This window comes from Lampetra planeri, chromosome 28 (assembly GCF_965212315.1).
Source record: "Lampetra planeri chromosome 28, kcLamPlan1.2.h2, whole genome shotgun sequence".
Classification (NCBI taxonomy): Eukaryota; Metazoa; Chordata; class Hyperoartia; order Petromyzontiformes; family Petromyzontidae; genus Lampetra; species Lampetra planeri.
This window is the reverse complement of record NC_136134.1, coordinates 9,074,350-9,101,099: the sequence shown is the minus strand read 5'-3', so window position 1 is coordinate 9,101,099 and position 26,750 is coordinate 9,074,350. Positions and strand designations below refer to the sequence as shown.

Sequence of the window (26,750 nt, the reverse complement as noted above, 5' to 3'; positions counted from 1 at the left end):
GCGCGGGTGTGTGGTGGCAAACGCCACATCCAACCCCCTTTGTCTCTCCCCCCTGCCCCCCCCCCCCAGTCCTGACGTTTATGCAGCACTGCACCGGGTGCTCATTTACGGCTGTGTCGACCCAGGTAGGGGCACGGGTCGCAAACCGAAATAACAAGGCGAGCCATTTCTCTTTTCGAATTCGGTATATTTATTCTAAATAAATAAAGCACTCAATATATCAAGAGCCACAATGCAATGTGAACACGTGACGGTGGCGGTCCTTGGTGAATAACTTTCACGAAGCAGCAGTCCTGAAAGAGCCGCACGCGGCCTCAGAGCCGCGGCTCGCTGACCCCAGCGCCGCGGGTCGTTGACCCCCTGACATCCTAGGTGGGGGGGGGGGTGTGCACAGTAGACCGGTTCAGGGAGACGGGTTCAGATCATTCGTCACCGATGTTTGGCCGTGAGCGACCGTCGCAATCGCACGCATCTATACCGCCCGCCGCACGCGCACCGTCAACCATCCTCCAGCGCTGTGAAACCAGAGCCACCGCCACCAACTGGGGCAAGGCGAGCGAAGCCGAGCGTGCGTAGGCGGCGGCGGGTTCCCGATGCTGGTTAAATCATTCTCCGCTTGCCTCGCGGCCGAAAAAAGAAGAGAAAGAAGAAAAAAAATGGATGTTGCAATCCAACTCCTTGGCTCGCTCGTCCCTTCCAGTAAACGGCACGCGTGGGCGTTTTTCTGCATCCGAGTCGCATTCTGCGTATGCGGTTAGAGGAGCAGGGCAGGGCTGGACTCAGGGGGTGGCGGTGTTGCGTCTGCCCCGTGTGTTTTATGTGTGCGCGTGAATGGGGGGGGGGGAGCGGTGGTGGTGGTGTAAACCCACGACTGCACTACGGAGCACCAGAGTTCAATGACCTCTCAAAGACCAAATGTGGGTGAGGTTGACCTGGGCCTCTATCCCCTAGGTCGACTGAGCATGAAATTAAGACCTGGCGTGGTGCTTGCTACCCAACGTGTGCCGCGTTGGTCTTCACAGGTGGTCGTTAACAGCACTTGCCCCAACAGTATGTTAAGGCTATACGGGGGATATTTGTATTTGCTGTGCGTAACCTTTTTTCTCGTGTCTTTGGCGCACGTGTGGCAGAGAATCAAGTTGTTCCTGGGTTGGTACCGCAAGCGGAATTTGATAAACGCACACGGGCTGATCTTGAGATAATTAAAACCAATAATCATTCGTCCAGTGCCTCTTATCCACTGCTGGGTGAAAGCCTTGCCACGCCGTCCCCATCACTTCCGGCCCGCCACGTTCCAACTCGCCCCCGACACGCGCACGAATCTCGTCGCTCCATCTCCGCAAAGGGGGTGGTGGTGGGGGGGAGTCGGACCCTCTCGACGATTGCATAACCGCTTGTGTCCGCGGGTCGTGGGCCAGTCTGGCGATGACGTGTCCTCGGGGTAAGTTCACTTTATGTGTCTTCGCTGTTATCGTGACGTACCTTTGCTTCCGTTTTTCACCGATTCATTTGGGTTCCGCTTTCTGTAAATTCGCTCTAGAATTCGAAGCACGCGAAATCCCCCACCCCCACGATGCCTTTTGAGCCTTACTTCAACGCTGTTCGTCAGTTCGTCGATGATTAATCACTCTTTTTTGTCTTCTGAAGGAAAATTTTTTGGTCGGCGATGCTGCTGCTGCGTTTGTAGCGGTGCACGAGCACAATTGTTGACTTATTTTCAAACTCAACGCATTCGTCAATACAACTGCGGCCCTTTTAAAGAAACAAAACTATAATAGGCGACGTTTCGGGCAATTGTCCTTCTTCAGGGCACAGAAGGCCCATTGCCCGGAACATCGCCGATGGCCCTTCTGTGCTATGGAGAAGGACCGTTGCTCGAAACGTCGCCTTTTACATATGTTTTATGTACGGCAGTGTGATTTGCGGAATACTGTATGCTGAGTTTCATACAAAAAAATCGGGGATTTTTTTTGTATTTCCCCAAATAACACGCTGCTGTTATTTGCCCCGTTATTTCACAATTTATATCCCTAAATTGAAAAAAATCTCTATCCCACCAGCATCCTCTGCAATCTCCCCCCCCCCCCCCCACATCCAATGGCTTTGCATTATAAGGTTGATTATATTGCCTTTCTGAACCGATGGTTTATATGATTTGCATCTCAATTGTGAAATCGGTGTCGTAGCATAAATTCGAAGAACACATGTATTCGCTTGTTGCAAAACAGAACAATCTGCCCCCGTGTGCCAGAGGACGACCCGGGGAAGGAGACTTCACAGAACTGCATTTGAAATACCTAACCTTTAATCGTTCCCTCTTTTCATCCATTCACAGGTGACCGGGTTTGAGAGATCAATTGCCTAACCAGAAACCCCATAAGCAGTGTGTGGCGGGGGGGGGGGATCGGTCGACTTCTGAAATTTCCGGCTGTCCCAGCAATTTGGGAAAAATGTTTTCTTCCAATACCGGGAATTGAAACCAGGAGCGCGTGGGGTCAAAACCAGTAATGCTAACCGGAGGAAAACCACAAGGCGGTGTCATGGTCCCAGCGCGAGTGAGATAACTGGCGACGGCTGATCTCAGTGCCGAATGATATGTGAACCGGCCCTACCCCCCCCCACCCCCCCAACCTCTTTGCCAACCCACACTGACCAGCGTGGTAAAGTATGGTCACACAACCCCCATGACCGTCACGCGGTGGCGATGCCTTAAGAGCTATAACGCGCAGTGGGCCTTACCTGGTCCGATAAAAAAAAAAACATGTTACGTAGTTTTTCGTTTTAACCCCTTAGTGGATGATGGTCAACTCAGCATTTAAATTAGTATAAGCTGTCTTCTTGGTTCTTTCGGTAAAGTCACGTAGAATGAAAATAATAAAATAATAAAAAATAAAATAATTATCACGACGTTTCGGCCACAACGCAAGCAGCCGTCCTCAGGTGAAGAACAAGTCTGTCGATAAGACAGAGTCTGAATGTTTTTTTTATTATTTCCATTCTACGTGACTTTACCGAAAGAACCAAGAAGATGAATCCCTGCAGTCACGAAAGCTTTAAATCGAAATAGTATAAGCTGGTGTGATGTGTAAACATGAGCACTGGGGAGACAAAGGCGGCCGGGCGTGATCCTCGCCACAGCTGGGTATGGTGTCGCACGCCTGCAATCCACCACTGTGGAGGCGATGGTGAATCACACATATGGAAAACTCCCTACCTACCCAAGGGAGTCAGGGTCGCTATCTCTTGGCTTGCAACAATATCGCAGTACAGCAAGTGGGATAATTTACATCAGCATCCTGTCCGTGCGGATATTGAGTGTTACCTTCCCTCGCACGCGTGGGTTTTCTCCGAGAATTACGATTTTCCTCCCACATTTACATGTACGGCCGCACTCATTACACACACAAAGTTCTTGCCAAAAATGAACCACAATACTTTGCTGATCTCGTCAAAGAGCATAAACCATCATCACGCAATTTCCGGTCATCCTCGCAGCGGATTTTGGCTGGATTATAATCGAACAAAGACGGTCACCGCATCACGCGCTTTCAGATGCGCTTCTGCGGCCGTCTGGAACGCTCTTGCGATATTAGGATGCCACTGGGGACTATGCACTTCTAAAGTTCAATATTCATACATGTATGTATGTTGAACTTCTTTCGCACCATACGTAGCCAACTTTGCTAATCAGAGGTGCGATTACCACATCTATAAAACACCCCCACCTCCGATTATCACGGTTGGCTACGTACGGTGCAAAAGAAGTTCAACATGCATACAACACTCCTTATTGGATTTGGCCAAACATCCCAATATAGGACCACATATTTTAAGTCGATGCTGGCTGGCTCTCTTCGTGTCCATAGTTTCCCGCACCTCTGAACCATTCTCTCGTAAATGAACCCTATGCGCGTTACGATGTCATTTTCTGTCTCCGCGTTCGTACATGTGCGCCTATTGTCAGGCGCGGGCAGCGTGTAACGACTTAATTTGTATTTGAACAGAAGCTTGGCAGATGTGGAAACTAAACGAAACGCTTTGTATCGTGGGCCGCGATGACTTGAGTATCAATCATCGATTAAAAACTATTTACTATCAACTATTTTTTGTCTTATTTTGAAACTATATTGTGGCTTTATCAAAGTGTCTGTCCATCTCCTCATTGGAGGACCCAATCTCGGACACGTTCCATTCCTTGGCCGCATCTCCGTCACTATTCTTGGCCATCTGCCAGTTGGAGATGGGCTAGGACAGGGGGTCGTCAACATGCGGATTCGGAGCCGTATGCGACTCTTTAAGGACTGGCTTCGTTTACCGTTTTTTTCAATATTAAGGACACCACCGTCTCGTATTCACATCGCATTGCGGCTATTTTGAAATATTGAGTTTTTTTTTGTTTGACCGAATTCGAAAAAAAATTGGCTCGTATTGTGATGTTGGTTTGCCGACCTCTTGGCCCTAGGGAGATGGAGCGATCAAATCAGTTCGCGTGGTGCAGGAGCCGAGTTGCATTGTTACATCGCAGAATTGCGAGACAATGGTCAATGAGGACTTGACTTGGGGGTGGGGAGGGGGGAAAGCACTTTTTTTTTTATCCAGCAGTGGGTTTATCATGTCTCATGAAAAAGTTCAGCGTCCGCGCGTGTTAAGTTGTCCCGTGAATGCAGTGGCGCCCGTCGTCGGGACGTGGACCATCTCCCAGAGGCGTCAAACCAAGAAAGCAAAGAGGATACTCTTTAGTTCTTTTGGTAAAGTCACGTAGGTATAACATCAATTAAATCACGACGTTTCGGCCGCAACACAAGCGTCCGTCATCAGAAAAAACGTCGTGATTTAATTTATTTTATACCCACGTGACTTTACCGAAAGAGCCAAAGAGTATATGGATCCCTGCAGTCACGAAAACTTCAGATCTAGATTGAAGCAGGCGGAGTTGCTGCATGAGCTTTGGACTGGCACGTGGCTTTAGGAACGCACTCCCGTGCGCTCTGCTGGCGAGCGTTCGCTAGAGGGCGCAGGTGAGGCCGAGGGAGTTGTCAGTTCAACTCTTTCATGCTAAAAAAAAACAGGATTTGGAGCTTTCATGACTGCAGGAATTACTACTCTTTGGTTCTTTCGGTAAAGTCACGTAAACATAAAACAAAATTCTATATATATATAAAAATAAATATTTCAAATTTGTTTTCGTTTTTTAATCTTTTTTTTATTTCTACGTGACTTTACCGAAAGAACCAAAGAGGCTTTCATGCTACTTTGTACAACAGTGGTTCTTCTTAACCTGGGCTGCACGCACTCCCTCCCTGGGGGCGCGAGACGCCCCTCTCTGGGGGTGCGAGACATGGGCAGATCTTTTTTCGAAACACGGATTAAGCACGGGCACAATAAGTACAACTACTTTTTATATTCTATGGTTCTTTCGGTAAAGTCACGTCGATAAAAAAAAATAAAGTGGATCAAATAATAAAAATATCACGACGTGTCGACCGCTTGTGTTGCGATCGAAACGTAGTGATATTTTTATTATTTTATTAATATTTTTTCGATCCGCGTGACTTTACCGAAAGAACCATAGAATATGAATTCGTGCAGTCACGAAAGTTTAAAGTCAAAATACAACTACTTTGTTTCATCAAACCTATGTATTTGTTGACATTATAAATGTTTTAACCATTGAGAACCAAAGGGTTGCACGGCTGCGGTTAAAGTTAAGAACCACTGCTGCATAAACTCCTTTGCCCATGACATCTGCAGGCAGTTGACCAACATTGATCCAGGCTCCAACCTGCTTAGCTTGCGAGTTCTTTGACGAGATCGGCCTGGCACATTGCGAGTGACGTGGCAACGCTGCGTTGTTGTTATCGTCATCATCATCGTTGGTATTGAGTAAACATATGACAACCATGTGGATAACATCGCGTTAATTGCAATTACTTCATCAAATAACTCTCCTGTCGCCCCCCCATCCGGCCATATCCGCTCCCGCACAAATTTAAATAACCACTAACTTGTAACACAAACCGGTTACCGGTTTTCCGCATACATATATATTGAGCGAAAAAAATCCTCATTGTTTAATTTGCATTCTTACACTAAGAAACGAAGGGAGATTACAGCCATAGACAGCACGCTGGAAATGCAAATCAGGTCGCCGGCTTCAGTTTCAGTTTTCAGTTTCATGTATTAGGTATAGCCCTGTGAGCCATTCGGCTCTTGAATCGGGTGCAACCGCAACAAACAAAAAACAAAAACATGAACAAGAAAACATCTTAAAGTGACTATGCGCAAACAAAAACATCCAGGAAAAAAACAGCAAAATCTTCCAGAAAAAGCACCGTACACCAACGCTGTGTGCAAAAATCCCAGTGGGATGCAAGTCAAACAACAACAACCACAAGACAACTTAGATTAAAGCCATCAGTTTTACTCCGTACTAGAACAAACAAATATGGCCAAACCAAACAACGTTTTCGAAATCACAAAAAAAAGCCATAAAAGCAATGTAACAGTTATCTTAGGAACTGTGACCGAAATTTAACAATAAACGACATTAACAACATGTACCACAAAAACCCTACAGCCATAGCTGGCTGCATGAGTCACCAGAGGTGGGACAAAGTCATTGTTATGCAAGTCCAAGTCGAGTCGCAAGTCATCAAATTCATGACTCGAGTCTGACTCGAGTCCAAGTCACATGACTCGAGTCCACATCTCATAGGTGGGACAAAGTCATTGTTATGCAAGTCCAAGTCGAGTCGCAAGTCATCAAATTCATGACTCGAGTCTGACTCGAGTCCAAGTCACATGACTCGAGTCCACACCTCTGTGAGTCACTCCACAACAGCGGTAGCATCAGTAGGAGTATCAAAACATTTGAATGCACCTTTAAAGATCTCCCGCCTCTGTCCACCCAGTCGTATTAACAGGTTCGTCACAGTTAGTCAATCGTGTGAGGTGGGATCAACTGTGGGTTCGCCCAACGCTTGCAACAGGGTTTGGTCGCCACGGAAGAGTAGACCAAGTGCCCTCTAAAGCTCCCCACTAGCAGAGGCCCTTCCAAGCTGCACCCTTGCCCCTTTAAACTGAGAGACGAGGGCAAATGCTACACGCGGTGACTTGGACGACCGCTACCACGTGGGAACTTTCGCACCTGACAAGCAAACAAAGTGCATTCGATCATTATAAACGCCCCACTCCCATCGACCGTTACCGCTTCATCGCTCGTCGAAAACCAGTTATGGTTAAACCGGTTATATCGACTGGACATCTCTTCTGAGAAAAAGAGCTTCTCGGCTCATCGGATTCGTGATAAATACAATGAAGAGCAAGACTGATTCTGATCACTTGAAGATGTTTCTTGTTCATGTTTTTGTTTGTTGCGGTTGCACCCGATTCAAGAGCCGCATGGCTCTCAGGGCCATGCCAAATAAATTAAATGAAAAATTAAATTAAATGAGACGTGGATGGGTTGAAGGCACGTGGGGGACACGGGGGGAGGGGCAGAGGGGGGACGTCGGTGGAGTTCCAGAGTTCGATTCCCGCTCACGACCAACACCAGTGACGATCATCTGAATCGGGTCTGGGGCCTCACCCCTAGGTCCACTCAGCCTCAAGTGAGTGCCTGGCGCGCTGTGTAAAGGCGATACGGGGGGTGGTGTTTGTCTTTGGGAGGTTGGATCGCAGTGGGTGAAGGTATGGGGGGGGGGGGTTGGGGGACAGGAGGGGAGGGATTGGAGGGGGGGCTGGAGGGGGTGGAGGGGCTATGGGGGATCGAGGGGAGGGGCTGGGAGGGGGACCTGGGAGGGGGGGAGCGAGGGGAGGGGGGGAGCGAGGGGAGGGGATGGGAGCAAGGGGAGGGGCTGGGAGGGAGGGGAGGGGCTGGGAGGGAGGGGAGGGGCTGGGAGGGGGGAGCGAGGGGAGGGGCGAGCGAGGGGAGGGGCTGGGAGGGGGTAACGAAGGGAGGGGCTGGAAGGGGGGGTGCGAGGGGAGGGGCTGGAAGGGGGCTGAGAGGGGAGGGGCTGGGAGGGGGAGCGAGGGGAGGGGGGCGAGGGGAGGGGGGCGAGGGGAGGGGGGCGAGGGGAGGGGGGCGAGGGGAGGGGGGCGAGGGGAGGGGCTGGAAGGGGGCTGAGAGGGGAGGGGCTGGGAGGGGGAGCGAGGGGAGGGGGGCGAGGGGAGGGGGCGAGGGGAGGGGGGCGAGGGGAGGGGGGCGAGGGGAGGGGCTGGAAGGGGGCTGAGAGGGGAGGGGCTGGAAGGGGGCTGAGAGGGGAGGGGCTGGGAGGGGGAGCGAGGGGAGGGGGGCGAGGGGAGGGGGGGCGAGGGGAGGGGGGCGAGGGGAGGGGGGCGAGGGGAGGGGCTGGAAGGGGGCTGAGAGGGGAGGGGCTGGAAGGGGGCTGAGAGGGGAGGGGCTGGGAGGGGGAGCGAGGGGAGGGGCTGCGAGGAGGTCCGTGAGGGGAGGGGCTGGGAAGGGGGAGCGAGGGGAGGGGGGAGCGAGGGGAGGGGCTGAGCGGAGGGGCTGGGAGCGGTGGGGGGGTAACGAGGGGAGGGGCTGGGAGGGGTAAGCGAGGGGAGGGGGTAAGCGAGGGGAGGGGCTGTGGGGGGGGGTCACGTGAGGCGGTGAGAAACTTTAAACGCGATTGTGGTTCCTGTTTGTGTGGCACGCCCGCGCGAGAGAGAGAACCTGCGGAGATTAAACGGCGCCCCTGTGAAAAGGTGGGAACTTCACTTTTATGTTTGCACCACGCTCGCCTCACCGTCGCAATCGCTTATTAACACGCTAAAGCCTGACGCGTTGTTGGGTGTTGCTGTTCCTGCGCCGCGCGATGTTCAAATCTCGATGCTGAAAACGAAATTCCGCCCGGCCGAGGCAGCCGGCTCAGTAGCCGGTCTCCTCCGCCCTGCCTCGCCTAGTTTCCCTGCCGGGTTCACGTGCCCAGACCTCCCCCTCCTACCCCCCCCCCTACCCACCCGTCCACCGATGAAAGCCTCACGCCATCGCTCCCATATCCTCTGTAACAACAACAACAACACCATATTCTTAGTTTTTTTCGGTAAAGTCACGTAGTACTTGATACAGCTGTCGTGGCTGTGACGGTTCCACCTTTAGACGGAAGCTTGTGTTGCCTCCGAAACGTCGTGATTTTTATTTAATTTTACTTTTATTAATTTTAATGTTTTACCTACGTGACTTTACCGAAAAAACCTAAGAATATGAATCCTTGCAGTCACGAAAGCTTCAAATCTAGAACAACAACACCCACCTACAGGTGTGTTGCTTTGTCGATATCCGTCTAATCGTCGTCGTCGTCGTCATCATCATCTCCGCCGCCGTCTGTCGCGGTATGGACCAGAGGGTCGTCCGCCCTGCCCACCCAACCATATAGGCTAACTTCCTTCCTCTTGCTGCTGCTCACGCTCACATTCTACTTGTCCCTTGCCACGGTCTCTGCCCAACCTCCCAAGCTGACAACCCTAAATCCTTACACCCCAGTGTCGGATTATCCTAGTAGCACAAGTAGCTACAACACGTGTAGTAGCTACTACACGTGTAGTCCCGCACTTTCTAGGGCTCCGGGCTAAACGCTTTTAAGCGATCAATTCCGGTTCAGTGATTTTGCACTTGCTCTATTACTATAGTACTATACCACCTTCAACTTTTATGAACGACTGGGTGTTTAAGGTTAGCAATTTGTCGTATTATCTGGCTGGATAGAAAATGATTCTACAAGGGCAGAATCCAAGGTTGTAATTATAATATACATTGGGACACACACATCCCCCCCCCCCCCAATATTCAAATATGCTCAAAATGTCCCCCCCCCCCAATATATAGCTATAAAAAATTGCTATGTAAATAAAAACAACAATTTACTAAACCTTGGCCACAATATCCGGACTTGTCTTCGTATAAATCAATGCATAGATTTCTGTTTATATGGTTGTGGTTATGGTTGTACTTTATTTATCCCTAATCTCTGCCATTGCATACAATGAAACAAGAAATGGTAAAAAAAAGTAAAAACGGAGCAATGCAATACACTATTCGACATTATTGTAAAAAAAAAAATCCATCCCATGTGTTGGTGAATGTTTTAATATTTTAGGCAGGAAATAAGTTTTTAAATGTAGATCTTTTTCTGGGTTGGGACCCACAGACACCCTGGAAGATTTGGTCCCCCCCCCAATGTTGACTCCATGGCTACGGCCTTGGCAGAATCACTGAACCATCGACAAACAATACAAAAAAACATGATAGGAGTGAAAAGTATAGGAAAGGTAAGTAAAGTACTTTCAAATTAATATACAAACCATGTTTTATCTCACCAGGTAAGGCCCACTGAGCTATTAGCTTCTTTAGTAGAAGCGATCTAGTTATCACAAATGATAGCTCAACGAAGTGGCTTATCAACTGGAAATGTTTAGCAGCCAAATACTCTCGAACGAGTGATTATTCTAAACTTGCCTTTTGCCGGGCTAAGAACGGGTGTATTGCAGTAAATCTGAAACTTGCAAGCGAAAAGCAGACCGCGACGTGATATTTTCATTGCATTAAGGGGCCGTCCATAAATGACGTCACGCACCGAGGAGGGGGGGGGGGTCAGACATTTGTGACGAGGGGGGGGGGTGAGAAATGTGACGTCACATCAAAATGCGCAACTTTAAATAAATATAGACAACACGTTTTACTTAATTAAATAGACTTTTTAATAAATGTTTTCTCCTACAACATCAGAGTGCAGTGCCACATTAAATACGCACTACAATGACAATAGTTTAAAGCGATTTGAAGCATGTTTAATATTTGGGGGGGGGGGGGGGGCGCGGCGCGGCAGAGCTTTGTGACGTCATATTTCAGGGGGGGTTGGTAAAAAATCGTCCAAAATCGCGTGACGTCATTTATGGACGGCCCCTAATGTGTGTGCAATTTGTAAGGGCGCGGTGACACAGACTTACATCATTTTAAGGTTATAATCCCTTGTTCATCATAACGTCCTTTTTACTTTGATGTCTCAACAGCGTTACGGAGACCACGTGATGACGTGAGGGTTCTTCTGCCTTTGTAGTGAGGGTTGTGAGTTGACGCCGAGGAGGGGGGTGGAGGCGCCTCGCCCCCCCCCCATGTCGAGTGACGTCACCCGCTCATGATTATTAATGAGCAGGGAGGGGTGGGGGGGTGTCCATTTGGAGAACGTCACCTGCTCATTCATATTAATTAGGGGGAGCTGGTCGATGTGGAGTGACGTCACGAGCGTTAAGGACAGACATTTCTGGGTGATTATAGTAGGTACCATTCTTGATTTGAAGCTTTCGTGACTGCATGAATCCATCCTCTTTGGGAGTATAATAGGTATGTGGAGGGAAAAACCGGAGGACCCGGAGAAAAATCCACGCGACCACGTTGAGAGAGACAAGCAAACTCCAAGTATACAGCAGCAGGCGTCAGGGTCGGAATCGAACCACGACCTCCTGCATACAAGGCGAGGTAGTTAACATCCCCTAGCCACTTTCCTCCTGCTCTCTCTTCAGAACTTGCAAGTTGTTTAGACTCTCCTATATCGGCAATGAACACACGCATACTGCAGATTGGTGTGATGTCGCCCTTCTTATCCACGCGATGCTGCTTGTATGTTTAAAATTAACTCTTGAGCCGATGACCTACGGGGATGGACTCGCTAGAATTTCCTCCACCACCACCTTAGGACCACAACTTAAGAGATGGGTGCCCTCACACATCCGTTTAAAGAGGGGATTATGAAAATCGTACAAAGTTGGCCGCTGCAGGTCTTAAAGTTCATCCTAAGTTTAATCCCAGACGCGGTGTTTTTCCCTCCTTTCAAGGTCTGTAAATGACGTTACTGCATGCAGTGCGCCTCGCAATAAGGAGGTTTTTAATTCACAAAACCACATTTTTCCCATTTTACAGCCTCTATTGTGCATATCTTAAAGGTTAAAACGCAATGTGATAGAAAGGTTTAAAAAATTAAACACCGTTGAAAACCGCAAGCCAATTCCGGACCGCACAGATTCAGTGCAGTACTGAACTCGCAACTCCGATTATCACGGTTGGCTACGTACGGTGCGAACGAAGTAAGGGGCCGTCCATAAATGACGTCACGCACCTAGAGGCGGGGGAGGGGGGTCAGACATTTGTGACGATGTGTGACGAGGGGGGGGCGTTTGAGAAATGTGACGTCATATCAAAATGCGCAACTTTAAATAAATATAGACAACACGTTCTACTTAATTAAATAGACTTTTTAAATAAATGTTTTCTCCTACAACATCAGAGTGCAGCGCCACATTAAATACGCACTACAATGGCAATATTTTCAAGCGATTTGAAGCATGTTTTAAAAAAAAATTGGGGGGGGGCATAGCTTTGTGACGTCATATTTGAGGGGGGGTCAAAAATCGTCCAAAATCGCGTGACATTTATGGACGGGCCCCTAAGTTCAAAACGCACACACGTGACCTGGCACTGCACTAGCATGTGGCGTTTAGATGCAGCGTGGAGAAGCCTCTGACAATAGCTCAACGTTGCTTAACACGCTGTTTACATTTTTAAGTTGAAAGGGATTGGGATTTTTTTTTTACGTTTACATTTTGGGAGCCCCCCCCCCACTCGCTCCCCCCCCCCCATGAACCCCGTCAATATGCCAGACACGTAACATCTGCCCACGTAATTTCGAGGACATTCTCTTAAATAGTTCGGCCTGTGTAGGAGGGAAGTGAAGAGGCGCTGTTGCCTTACGGACAATAGTTACGTGATTTGTTTGCACAGGATAGAGACCCTGTTAGTCTCGGGACTATTTGTTTCCCAGAGGGTGCAGCAGCATTAGGATGTTTGACCAATTTTCCATCGATGTGTACACACGGTCCGATATGTGAGAGTGCGCAGAGAAAACCCATCACCCATACGTGGGGATTAACATCTGAAAGGTCTGGTCAGATGGGTTCACGAGACCGTTTGTTCTATTGCCGTATATCCTTGCCCGTTTCGTGAGAGCGAGAGAGAGGAGAAAAACTCCAATGTATGCGATTCGGCAATATTTACTTCCAAAGGACATAGGCCTGGGTTTTAGCTACCACGCCGGTACAGACTGGGAGACTGCTCCCCGCCAAGGTAATGCTCGTTTGTAGGAGGGTGGTGGTACTTACCTGGCAAAGATGATGTGAATGATGCAATGTGTATATGATAATCAGCTTGCAATTGTGTGATTATTGTGTTTATGGTTGATGCAATGTCTTGTTGTGGTTCCTTTAGAACAAAGTAGCGAAACTCCTCGAATCGGACACCCTGATGCAGTGTCGCACAATTGTTCACGCATCGCTATCAACCCAGCGTCATGAGTTGGATTCCCAACCATGGGTAACATCACTGCCGAGTGATATCGGACGCAGTCCTGGGATCCTTCATTTCATCAGCCCGCACTGAGAAGCTTGGTCAAGTTTGGTCGTACAACCACCATGACTGCACGGCATAGGTGGGAGGGGAGCCCTTTATCCAGCAGTGGATTGATGTAGAGATGCTGAATTGTTATACTGTCATTGTTTATGCAATTAATTATTTTATCAGTCATGGTACATTGATTGATCTCTGCTCATCGTTGAGAACCTGAGCCAGATATAATTTCTATTGAGTAAAAAAAAAACAGTCTTAAAGCAAATTCATTGTTATTCCACATTTAGTCTTGATAAATTCTTTAAATTGTATATGAGCTTTAAAGATCCAGTGACATCAATGACAACCAGCTAGTGTATACATTTGTCTCAAGCAATTATAAAAATGTGTAACCTATTCACCAGAGGTGGGACAAAGTCATTGTTATGCAAGTCCAAGTCGAGTCGCAAGTCATCAAATTCATGACTCGAGTCTGACTCGAGTCCAAGTCACATGACTCGAGTCCACATCTCATAGGTGGGACAAAGTCATTGTTATGCAAGTCCAAGTCGAGTCGCAAGTCATCAAATTCATGACTCGAGTCTGACTCGAGTCCAAGTCACATGACTCGAGTCCACATCTCATAGGTGGGACAAAGTCATTGTTATGCAAGTCCAAGTCGAGTCGCAAGTCATCAAATTCATGACTCGAGTCTGACTCGAGTCCAAGTCACATGACTCGAGTCCACATCTCATAGGTGGGACAAAGTCATTGTTATGCAAGTCCAAGTCGAGTCGCAAGTCATCAAATTCATGACTCGAGTCTGACTCGAGTCCAAGTCACATGACTCGAGTCCACATCTCATAGGTGGGACAAAGTCATTGTTATGCAAGTCCAAGTCGAGTCGCAAGTCATCAAATTCATGACTCGAGTCTGACTCGAGTCCAAGTCACATGACTCGAGTCCACATCTCATAGGTGGGACAAAGTCATTGTTATGCAAGTCCAAGTCGAGTCGCAAGTCATCAAATTCATGACTCGAGTCTGACTCGAGTCCAAGTCACATGACTCGAGTCCACATCTCATAGGTGGGACAAAGTCATTGTTATGCAAGTCCAAGTCGAGTCGCAAGTCATCAAATTCATGACTCGAGTCTGACTCGAGTCCAAGTCACATGACTCGAGTCCACATCTCAGAGGTGGGACAAAGTCATTGTTATGCAAGTCCAAGTCGAGTCGCAAGTCATCAAATTCATGACTCGAGTCTGACTCGAGTCCAAGTCACATGACTCGAGTCCACATCTCATAGGTGGGACAAAGTCATTGTTATGCAAGTCCAAGTCGAGTCGCAAGTCATCAAATTCATGACTCGAGTCTGACTCGAGTCCAAGTCACATGACTCGAGTCCACATCTCATAGGTGGGACAAAGTCATTGTTATGCAAGTCCAAGTCGAGTCGCAAGTCATCAAATTCATGACTCGAGTCTGACTCGAGTCCAAGTCACATGACTCGAGTCCACATCTCAGAGGTGGGACAAAGTCATTGTTATGCAAGTCCAAGTCGAGTCGCAAGTCATCAAATTCATGACTCGAGTCTGACTCGAGTCCAAGTCACATGACTCGAGTCCACATCTCATAGGTGGGACAAAGTCATTGTTATGCAAGTCCAAGTCGAGTCGCAAGTCATCAAATTCATGACTCGAGTCTGACTCGAGTCCAAGTCACATGACTCGAGTCCACATCTCAGAGGTGGGACAAAGTCATTGTTATGCAAGTCCAAGTCGAGTCGCAAGTCATCAAATTCATGACTCGAGTCTGACTCGAGTCCAAGTCACATGACTCGAGTCCACATCTCTGCTATTCACTATCAAATGTAATACAGCAGTGACGTCAATCATATACTTTCCTACATAAGAGCTCTATATGTTATTCCCTCAATTGTATAGTGAGTTTTCTCCTCTCACTTGTGTGGTGCTCTCTACCCAAACATAAAACACTAATTGTACATCCTTCGCAATGCAGGCCGCTCCTAAAATTTGTTTTGGGACCGAGTGAGGCTTCCTTGGTTAAATGCCATTTAATGAGTTACCCAGGAAAAGTTGACGGAATAAATTGCAATCGGCTCTCACCTCGTTAAAACGAGGCCTCCTGAATTAAAGAGGCGATTGTTCTTCGTTATTTTATCGCAAGTCTACGGGTTAAGACGTTGGTGGCTGAATTGGGTGGGGTCCCAAGGACTTTGTCTCGAGCAAACTGGCAACAGGCTGAGTAAACTACAATGACGACACCACCTATCGCTTCCAATACACGTGGGCATACCGGTTGCGGGGGGGGTGGTGAATGTTTCGGTGCCCTAACATGTGCGAACTTGTACAAAAACATTGGCATACACATGGAAATATCTCATCACCAACACGTGGGAAAGCGCCCGATTGGTTGTAAGAGGTATTTGTGTTAAGACGTAGTGTTATGCCAGACGGATCAATTGTGATGCTGTGTCTGGTCGGCATGGTCCTGTTGCTAGTTTTTGTCCTGAGTTTTAATCCTCGTGATCTGTATGGTAGTTCTCTTGGTCCCAGTGGTAGTTCTGGGTGGTTATGATGGTATTTCTGGTGGTCTGGGTGGTAGTTCCAGGGATTGTGTTGGTCTTGGTAGTCCAATCAGTAAAGTCACGTAGGTAAAAAATAAAAATTAATAAAAGTAAAATAAAAATAAAATAAAAAAAATATATATATACAAGGACTGTTTTCTTGGAATTTCTCACACTTGATACAGCTATCGTGCTGTGACGGTTCCACCTGACGACGGAAGCTTGTGTTGCCTCCGAAACGTCGTGATTTTTTTTACTTTTATTAATTTTATTTTTTTACCTACGTGACTTTACCGAAAAAACCTAAGAATATGAATCCTTGCAGTCACGAAAGCTTCAAATCTAGAATTAGTCCAATCAGTGTTCCAGGGAGGTCACAGTGGTCGTCCTCGTGAACTTTGGTAGTTCTGGTTGTCGCGGTGGTAGTTATTATGGTGGTCCAAGTGGGTCCTGGTGGCAGAAGTGGAGAAGTCGTAGGTATGATTCCATGATTTTTGCCTATCCCACGATTCTGCCAGGAATGACATTTAAATGTGAAAATAAAATTGTGGTTCTGACATATAAGTCACTGATGAGCTATCTTGTGTGACCAGGACACCTGAAAAAGACCTACCAGTGAGCTTCCCCTGGTATAAATAAAATAGTTTAGTTTAATTTGTCGGAGTGAGATGGATTGTGGCATCCTTGAACTGAGGTTTACGTTTAATTTTGACTGCATTCCAGCTCCGACAAAAAAAAACTGGTTTGACTGTCACATGATGAAAAAAGTTATTTCTTAAACGGAGAAAATGTATACAGCCAGCACAAGCCTATGACCAAATTCACCTCTGATGATCTTAGACACAAATCAGTACTTTGATTGGATACTGCCCAGCATTATCTGACCAGAATATGGCCCTCTCGTAGGCATGGAGAGGCCTTCATCCAGCAGTGTATAGACAATTATTTCTCATGCTAAGATGCAAGCATATGAAAATCAATATGATGACAATTAAGCTGGCTACCTAATCCACCCTAAATGGTACCTGGGGCTCCATACATTGGCATAGTGTGGTTTCCATGGGTCCTCGTACAAAAAAATGAAATGAGGTCTTCTGTCCAAGTCCCTCTTTCTTTGTTACCCGGTGCTGGGCCCCCCTCCTGCCATGGACTCCAGAGCAGTTTCGCCACACGCACACTCCTACCTATACCACTGGTGCACACCATAGCTCTACCACTGGTTCCACATTTGCCAACACTATTCATCCCAAGGTCGTTTTCTTCCATCATACTTGTGGGCCACCGAAATATTTTGAGCACGCGCTGGAATGTTTACCGCGTGCGTCATTTTATTAATACTGCGGTGGTTTTTTTTGTGCACAAATTAAAAAAAAGAGTGTGTATGTGAAATATAATGGCAGTCGTGAATGTGTGTAAGCATAGCAAACGAGCATTACTGGACTGATTTTGTTCACCTTTTGCCAGGAAAGATGTGAACTTGAGAGCTATGGTTCAGCTGTTGGCAGCTATTTGCAATTTATGAGCAGGTTAATGAATAATGTTTCGAAAGTCTTTTGTTCTGAGGTTGGCTGGGTGGCTCAGAGGGTCACAGTGTTGGAGCTAGGCACCGCTGAGATCCGGGTCCCAGTTTCAGCCTCCATTTCTCAAGTCTGGTGTGATGGCCTTAGCCAGGTTAAAATGTCTATACAAAACATCTTTCAATTTGGTTTAGCCCTTAAGTTGACTACATTTTAGCTCCTGAATATTCAAGTAAAACTGGTTTAACACGTATGATGAACAAACCATTCTGCAGCAGAAAGCGTGGGCAAACGACACAATTTGGAAAATTTTTGGTGGGGGAAATACCAAACATTTTTTATCGTGCTATAAATCTCCGACCAAATTACCAAATACACACAAATACACAACATAAAACAAATGCCTTACTACAAATGCCTTTCTTTCGCACCTCCAATCACCATGCTTGGCTGCCGTACGGTGCAAAAGAAATTCTACATGCATACATACTCTCGCACCACTTTGACTTGAGGCATGGACATGTGACCTCTGTATTAGTCGCCTGGGGGGGCGTGCGTTGGCTGGGGGAGTCTTGGTGGGGGGGGGCATGGCAACCAGCGGCCTTGATTGGGAGGCCACCATATCAAAACGGTTGCGAACCACTGCTTCATACCACATAACTTCATATTTCCACTGCCTACGAAGCGTCAGCATATTTTACCGTTATTGGGTTCCTCGCTTTCAGTTAGCGGCATGCGTGGCTTAGACTTGAGAGCGCGCTCAGCTGGGGCTCCATAATCTCACTAAATCCTGCTTAGGGCGACGCAGCTGTTGCCACCCAAACCACCCAAGCATGCTCCGGGTGTCATCACCATGTTGTGTTTGCCTGGCCTTTGAATCGTCGACAAATCGCTATTTTCGTGCCGAAATTTCAGCCTTCGCGAATTGTGCAGTGCCTTTACACCGAAGAATGTTTTTATTTATTTATTAATGGAGTAAATTTTAACTTTTGCTCTTCTGACCAAAACTGCTGTGAAAGTGTTGAGTTGTATTTATTCCTGCAGGCAATGACAACTTCCCTCTAAGCCAGGGGTCGGCAACCAAAACAACAAGAAGAGCCATTTTTTTTTCGACTTGGGTAAAAAAAATTATCTTTCAAAAGTCCCACAATGCTTTTGCATAACGTCACGAAGCAGTACTTATAGAGCTGCATGCGGCTCCCGACCCACCGGTTGCTGAGCTCTGCTCTTACCGATTTTCAGCTTGGCCTCCAATGTATGCATGTATGTTCAAACTAGAGGACGCATTTCTTAGCAAGAGCACCCTCCCCTATAAAACATGAGCAAGTTCCACCTGCATTAGTTCTCACACGCCTGACTGTCATTGAGAGATCGAATGTCAAAGCTGATAGTTTATTTGAATTAAACCAATGCACTCCCAGAAGGCGATGTGGTGGATCGCTTGTGTAAAAATTACTTACGTTTTTCATGTGGAGAAATGAATATGGGAAGGAGTCCTTGTTTATTTTTCTGTGAACGTTCTGCACCAAGATGCTTTATGATTATTTTGCCACTTTAGAGGTCCCTGTATACATTTAGGAAAGTTCAGTAGGTTTTCGTTACATATTGTTGTCAATGATTAGCGGGGGCAGGAAAAAAAATGTAGATAATTTAGGCTGATCATTTACTATGCACATTTTCTCATAACCTGGCTTAACGTTAGAGGCGCCACACCAAATGCAGTCGCCTAACGTATTTGCTAATGGCTTCACGTATGCAGCTGGGTTTTGGTTTTTAATCCAGAGGGCATTCGGAGACCCGAATGTTTATGTTTGGCGCTGGTGGCCCTTTTGGTGAAACCATTTGCCTTTGCGCTGGGGGCTGTGAAATGAGACCCGTTTCCATGGAAGTTAAAACTCCCGTAATCCGGCCGTCCAAGCAGTAGCGACGCACGCCGGCTCGTGTTTCGTGTAAAGCAGTCGCTCAGTCGGGCCTCGCTTCCCGTGCCGAGCGGGCCTCGTTGCGAGCCAGCGCCGACGTGTCCACATCTGGCGGAAATGCACAGCGCCGCGGGGAGCTGAATCGGAGAGAGTTACTCTCGTGTTTTTGTCAGCGTCGTGAGACAACATCGCGGACTTTTGGAGAAACCTGGTGGGTTGCCGTTTTCGCTGTCCTTGCTTTCAAAACGAGCGGTGTTGGAAATTGTCGTGTTTACCTGTTCTCTCACTTGCGTGTGTAGTTTCCTTGCGTCAACCTCGTAGAAGAAACATCTTTTGTTACGCTAGCGTTTTTTGGCGTCTCCGTAAAAATGTCATAAGGCGGCACATTATCCCGTTCTGTTTATCCCTATCTATAACAGATTCCTGCGCCAGATAGTGAAATGCCTGCTGCGGAATTCTTCGCTTAATTACCCGAGGTTGATGTTCTAAACAGTTACAGATTCGCGAGCAGATGCTTGATCCTCAAGAGTACATGGCTGAGCCGGGGATCGGGTCGGCTGGGGGGGGCACATAGGTCAGTGAGCGGACGTTTGGAACCTTGTCACCCCTCTGGGTATTGGTCTTTGGTCACCGTGGGAGTGCACCGCGTGTTTGTGCAGAGCTCTTGGAACGCGCCAAGCAGGAAATGAATGCCCGCGTCGATCTTGTCCTAAAGTGGGGTGTTTCACGGAGGCTTGTGGTCTGGTGATGAATTCTCAATGTGATTCAGTGTGAGCTGTGAGTCACAACCTGGGGCTTGTTGCTTGCAGTAGAGAGAAGTTATTTGTTTTAAGACGTGTGACTGTGTAGGTAGACGTAGTTCAGAAGCAGCCGTGTGTAAACTTAATGAGCGTAACTGTGCGTGGGAACAAAGGTTCGGAGGAGTGCGGTCATTGCTGTTTGATCAGGGGATCCTTGTAGTATTTTTACATTTATGATAATCGGGTTTACTGTGACACTGGTGGCATTACCAGTTTATATTTAAAGTTTGAGATGTTGGTGTCTGTCTGAAATGCCAAGCAATTGACAATACTTTAGTTCAATTCAGTGAGTGCCTTAAAGCAAGCAAAGGAGCAGTCGGTGCCTTTTTGCCCACGATATTTACACGAGCGAGCACAAACTGTTTATGCAAGCCGGAGTGCTGGAATCCATTTCAAAACACCAATACTTCAGATTAAAGATTTCCATCAGAAACGACCTTGATGGGAAACGATGTCCTAATACAGGAAGCCGGTGATCTTTGTGCAATAATCAGAGCGCATTTTTCCATTGACTTTTTCTACATCCCGCAATTCTCGCATGCCCACCACATGGGCTGCCCATGGAGAAACACATTCGGCGACAGGGAGGCGTTCAAAGCTTTTTCTCCTAGCTCCGACTTAACAGCGGGAGAACAAGGACTGTGTACATCGGAAAGGAGCGTTGCGTCGCTCGCTGTGCGACGGTGGAGGAGGATGAGGCTCATCGGGTGGGCGATGGGTCCTCTGCTCTCATCATTATGTCACCCGCTTCCCCCGCGGTAATTGTAACCAGACCGCAGGCCTGTACCGGAAAACCGCCGCGTGCCGCGCGTTTGCCCTTGTTGGGTCGTGACCGTCGTTTCCAAGAGGAGTCGTGAGTGTCCGTCTGCCCTCCCTCCGGTGCAAGCCACGTGGACGTCGTTGGTTGAGAGTAGAGCTGCTCCCGTTTGTTTTTTGGAAAACCGCCAGTGGGCGGCAGCTGAACTCCGAGAAATGTTAGTGCAAGCATGGCAGCGTGTAAACCCGTACGTACACACCCCCAATCGTGATGTTCTTACCAGGGTCACCCCGTAGGTTTTCACGGTTGTGCAGTACTGTATAACTAACCGGGCAAACTTTTTGAAAGCTCCCCGGTGTGAATATTTTGTCCGAAATAACAAATCGAAGAAAGTGGCTAATGATATTTAGCGGAATGGACGATGCTATTATCATGGGCTGGTGATAGTACAATATATTTGCTGTATTGCAGCGACCCTAGTTTTTACAAATTGTTTGCTGCTGCTTTGGCCGAGGTCAACAAGCACACCTAACAATCTCAACACATTTTCTAAATAACACTGCCTTCAAAAGTATGATTTATTTTTACATTTAACGAAGTGTTATTGATGAACATGCTGAATCTCTAGTTCTTGGAGATCGTCATAATTTGCCTTAAGTTAGACATGGACCAACGAAGAAATGTGCTGCTTTTCTCTCGAGGCGAGGATCCACAGCCTCCGTACACACTGTCCCAACAATGTTGAAGCTCCATTATGAAGAAATAAGAATTAAAAATCGCCATCGGGAGCGATCTGCCAATGCAATTATAAATTGACGCATTCTTTTGCAAAGTATATAATGTTAATACGCGCATAGCATAACTGCAGCGATATTACAACTCTCCTTTGCTGTGATTTGACAAAGCTTACGCTGCAATCTTGATTTGCAGTTTAATCAAAAACAGGGATCTGTTCTCAAAGCTGTCTTCAATTCCTACTGGTAGCTATCTTACAGCTTTTTTGTGTGATGTATATCTATGCATTCTTGCACAATAAATCCTCGCTAAGACTCGGGGACTCTTTAGAACGAGGGTCGAAAGGAATTATTTTTTTGTTTCGTGCTGAATGTATGGGAGAGAGCCTATCCATGATGTGGTAACTTTTCATAGATTTCAAATAAAGCTTGGCCATCATCATCATCAACAACACTGCTTCACAACAGACAAAAGTATACAATGTAGTAGGGTAATGGTTTGGGCAGTGGCCCTTCGCAGTAGAGAGAGGGCAGAGAGATTGAATAACTTTTGCAGTCCACACCTGATAAAAGCACAACCCTTGTGATGGAGTTGAGGTGAGTCGTGCTTGTACATGAAATTGTGTGCTTGAATCAGAAAGTGCCCTTTGCCATCTGCCACCAATGAAATGTAAGCGTCCGTTGCTCGTATGAGAATTGGGCCCGTACCCGGCCTCCGCTGCAGTTGATCAGTCCACCACACAGTGCCGTGATTTATTTTGTTTGCAGATAGCCTGTCCGAAGCCTACTTGCCGTGCTGCACCTCGTAAAGCAGAACCTCGGAACGGAAAGGTTTACTAGTGACAGGGCGGGGGGCGCGGGTGGCCATTCGGTCCATCTCGCACATTCCGTCAGGAAACCACAGACAAGTTGGTTAGAAACCAGTGCCAATAATATCTAAGTCTCTGGTCTACCAGTAGGGGAGGGTGGGGAGAGGGGTATACTTGCTATATATAATGCCAGTTGAGTCATTTGCAGGTCACATTTGGCAATTTGGGCCACGACGCTGGCATGCACAATGGCCTGCTCTTGCAAAAGGCGTCGCGCGATCTTAGCCGTCGTCTGTTGAAGCAGCCGGCGTGTTTTTTAAGAACCGTGAAACCTCTGCAATAAGCGTTGCGTGGGTGTCTCGTGTAGATTCCTTCTCGAAGCGAGACCCCCCCCCACCCCGTCAATCCCCCCCCCCCGATCCAAGCGTCTGGTTTTAGGTGGGAATTTGCCGCCAAGCCGACCATAAAAACTCTGACCCTCAAATCTTTACGGTTGTCAACTGACAATGCCCCGCTGCAAGTTGTGATGACCGTGAGACTCGGGGGAGTGGGATATATGGGGGTCTTAGAACGACCCCGGCATGGCCGAATCGGGTTATCCACCTTTTCACGAAATGGGGGTGTCAATCCCCACTTGGGTCTGGCAGAGAGCCCCCAATCTGCCCTTCCTCATCTAAACCTAGGGGCACAGTTCAATACCTATTTCTGTACACCCTGCTTCTGTCGCGGTTTGTGCTCTGTCCTGGACTTATCTCCATATATATAAAAGGCAAAGTTGTGAATATGTGTGTCTGTTCAAAATGTTTAGTGTACTTCCCGACATGCAACAAACTGGAAATTTGCCATGTGTGTACTTTCTAGACTGTACACCATGCAAAAAATGTAAAAATACACTTTTGTTTTTTTTTGGGGGGTGGGGGGGAGCTCAATAATGCATATATTTTTTGTACGGCAAGTGAGCTGTGACGTCAAATTTGTCATGTGACCCGCGCATGTGGAAGCGTAACGCATTGTAGTGTAGTGGTTAGCGCGCTGCGCTACGAACCCGGCGACCCGAGTTCGATTCCCGTTCACGGCCGCCACCGGTGACGATTATTTTAACCTGTCCTGGGCCTCCCCTAGGTTTACTCAGCCTCAAACGAGTAAGTGGTGTGGTGTGGTGTGTGAACATCGCCACTGGGGAGACAAAGGCGGCCGGGCATCGTGAATCCAAGTCCCAGGCGAAGCCGGGTAGTAAAGCTAGTTTAAATATTAGGTGTCAAATGTAGTGGCGTTAGTCAATCGGCATGTCGTGTTTGGTGGGTTTTCCTTGTGGGTACTCTCAACTGTTCCACGATGTCTATCCAGTGTGGAAGAGGATGCCAATACTCTCTGTGGAAGGGCTCCAAAGAGCTCCCTCTGACAAAGGCTGTTCTGCCAGCAGCGGTGTGGAAAAGCAAATGCAGAACTGCACCTTTTTACCTTTGGACTTTTGTCTTCGCTTATGATGATGTTTATTTAGCCAGTAACAAAATTCTGAGTTCCTAGACTCTTATTAGGAGGGTCCCATGTTTTTGTATCATCTGGTGATCCTGCTATGTGTTATCCCAAATGAGTAATTTGTCTTTTTTTCAGCATTGGGATGTTTTGACCCAACACCAGTTACATTGGGTTTTTTTTAGTTATGGGAAAAAACCGGGAAACCCAGAGGGAAACCCATGCAGAATGGGGGAAGAAGATAGAACCTCCACACAAATAGGCACCCGCGTCAGGAATTGAACCCAGGAGTTTCTTGCTGCGAGGCATGAGCATTAGCACTGCACCACCCTTGCCGCCGTTCTACTTTCTTGCCTGGCAAATAATTTTTGTTTTCTCATCTCCCTCCCTTGCCAAGGCACCGAGAGCAAGAACAACGGGACCATGTCAGGACCGACCTGGATCTCGCCGAAGAACGCGACTGGCGTTGTTGCTGCGGGCGGCGTTGGTGACATCGTCACCTTGAGCTTGGCGCAGGTGGAGCATGACGCGTTCCCCTCCGTGCCGGGCGAGCACGCGCTGTCCTGCTCGGCGCCCGTGGGTTCGGGACCCCAGCGCCCGGGACCCCCCGTCGCCCCCAAACCCAAGCACAACCCCTACAAGGGCGGCACAGGTAATGCAAAAGGAGTGTGTGGGCAAGGGGATAGGTTTTGTTGCACAGCAATAAATCTATGAGCTGTGTGACACGCCGTGTTTAAATGTAAAGCCTGAGGAAGGAGCTCTAACAGAACTACTTCTAAAATCCCCGTCAGCAGTAGGGTTTTCACGGTGGTAACACACATGTCTCGGACCTGGGTTTGTTTCCCGACTCTGGGTGCCTTTTCGTGTCGGAGTTTGGCATCCCCCTGTTTTGCGATGGGTTACCTCTGAGTTCTCATGTTTTCTCCCAGAAGCTGTGAAACACACCCATTCAACTGGTTGTTGGTCCAAACATTCCATTGCTGAAAAAACTATGCAAATTACTCAATTGGGATTAGACGTATTAACATTGGCGCCCCATGCTACGAAAGCTTGACAGGACCCTCCTGAAAAAGAGTCTTGAGACTTGGCGAGGCATTCATGGGTAAACAAGCGTATGTATGTAAATAAATGATAACCCTTGATGTTAACTGCCCTGTTGCAAAGGGATCTAGGGAGAGATGGCAGCCATATGTCAGTTTGGCCATGGGGAGAGTATTCAGTATGTAATTAGTCATACCTCTGCCACAATTGCTCTGAATGCTTATGACCAAGTTCTTACGTCTGAGGCCGTATATACAGTTTATTTACAAACGTCTGAAGGGATTTTTTGACACTGTTTTATTTGTGTTTAAGCACTATTTATTGTTTATCCTGTTTGCAGTAATTTTTGGCATGGCTTTCATGTGAACAAGTTTTGTTTTCGCTCTGGTTAGATTGCACATTCCCTCTCTGCAGTGCCCTGTAACTGCCGCCACTGTCAACGACAGTTTTGGGTTGTGGTCTATGAGGCTCAATGTAACTCTGGTTCTCTCTAACTCTATTAGTCTCAATGTAACTTTACGGATTTCTCCGAGTCTCTATGTAACTGCAATGCCCTGTAACTGCCGCCACTGCTGACGGTCTTTGGCTGTGGTCGTCCTTGTAACAGAGCTGCTTAATTCAATGGGCCTTACCAGCTGAAATAAAGTCCCGAGCCACGGATCAAAATCAGTTGCTATGCATAGTTATGAACACATTTTATTGAGCATGCATGAATCTTATGATTTACGGTACACGCACATAATAATGATACTTTGATTTTATACAGCGTCATTCGTGCTAATAGCCTCCCACAACGCTGTAAATTAATTATATTATACAAGGCCCAAATACAAGCCAATTGAATGAACAGTTCTACAAATGAGACTCCGCAAGCGAGGCTAGCAATCTCTGAAACATTGCCCATGCCTGGTCATCGCGAGGCGTTTTTAACGGCATTGGGGAAGCGTCAGCTTTATGCAAGCTCTGCAATAAGCTCGTAAAATTTTTCCAAGGAATGTGTGCGGGTTTTTTTATGTTTTGTGCGCATGTGCCTTACTTTTGTATATGACGCCAAAACACATGCAAGACCGCCAGTGTACGAACGCATGCTTGGGTTTCAATTGCTCGCTCATGCGATGCGCTGTACAGGCACCATCATGGATACATGCTTTGGATTGTGTCCAAGCCCCTTTGCCCAAAATTGCTGGGAGGGTTATGGGAGATTTTCTGGTATGTTCTGCGGCAAATATATAATAATACAAATTATGCCTCGGAATAGGTGGGCGTACCCACACTTTACCCCACCACACGCATCCTGCCAATCAATTCGACTGTGCTGGACCCCTTTCTTCGACTGGTTGAACAGAAGCAACAGGGGGGGGATTTAAGAAACCTCCTTCCTCATTGTTTCAGCTGCTACGCCTCCTAATCAAATCTAACAAGCGTCCGCTGTATTTCAAGTCCAGTGCTAACAATCGCACCATGGCAACTCCCTTAATTTCTCATTTTAAAAAAAGGCATAACGTCTTGTGTTCATTGCCTTTAATTTCTATGTTTTTAGTAAATGGGTAACCGTTTTTATGTATTTACCGGTAACATAAAAATACATTTTAGAGGCCTGACTTGTAATCGTTTTGCTGTTAACACAACTTTGATGGCGGCTTCAGGTTACATCTTATCCTGCAGTGCTGTCCGTGAAAGGGGCGCTAATCTGGCTCTCGGCATGGTTCCAAATCCAGTTGACATAATTTGCAA

The 26,750-nt window shown here is 47.4% G+C and overlaps 1 protein-coding gene across 3 annotated transcripts in view; it reads left to right on the top strand.

Moving 5' to 3' along the window:
- The first annotated feature begins 8,614 nt into the window (after positions 1-8,614).
- Positions 8,615-26,750, top strand: part of LOC144728400 (lipoma-preferred partner homolog) — a 59,083-nt gene continuing 40,947 nt past the window's right edge. The window contains exons 1-2 of one of the 3 annotated variants that reach the window (XM_078607807.1): positions 8,615-8,706; positions 24,373-24,627. In XM_078607807.1, coding sequence (XP_078463933.1) covers positions 24,399-24,627 — 229 coding nt within the window. In that variant the 5' untranslated portion in view covers positions 8,615-8,706; positions 24,373-24,398. Of the gene's footprint in view, positions 8,707-11,199; positions 11,477-19,212; positions 19,611-24,372; positions 24,628-26,750 lie in introns of those variants that run through there. The other 2 variants (XM_078607806.1, XM_078607808.1) reach the window with 2 other exon arrangements.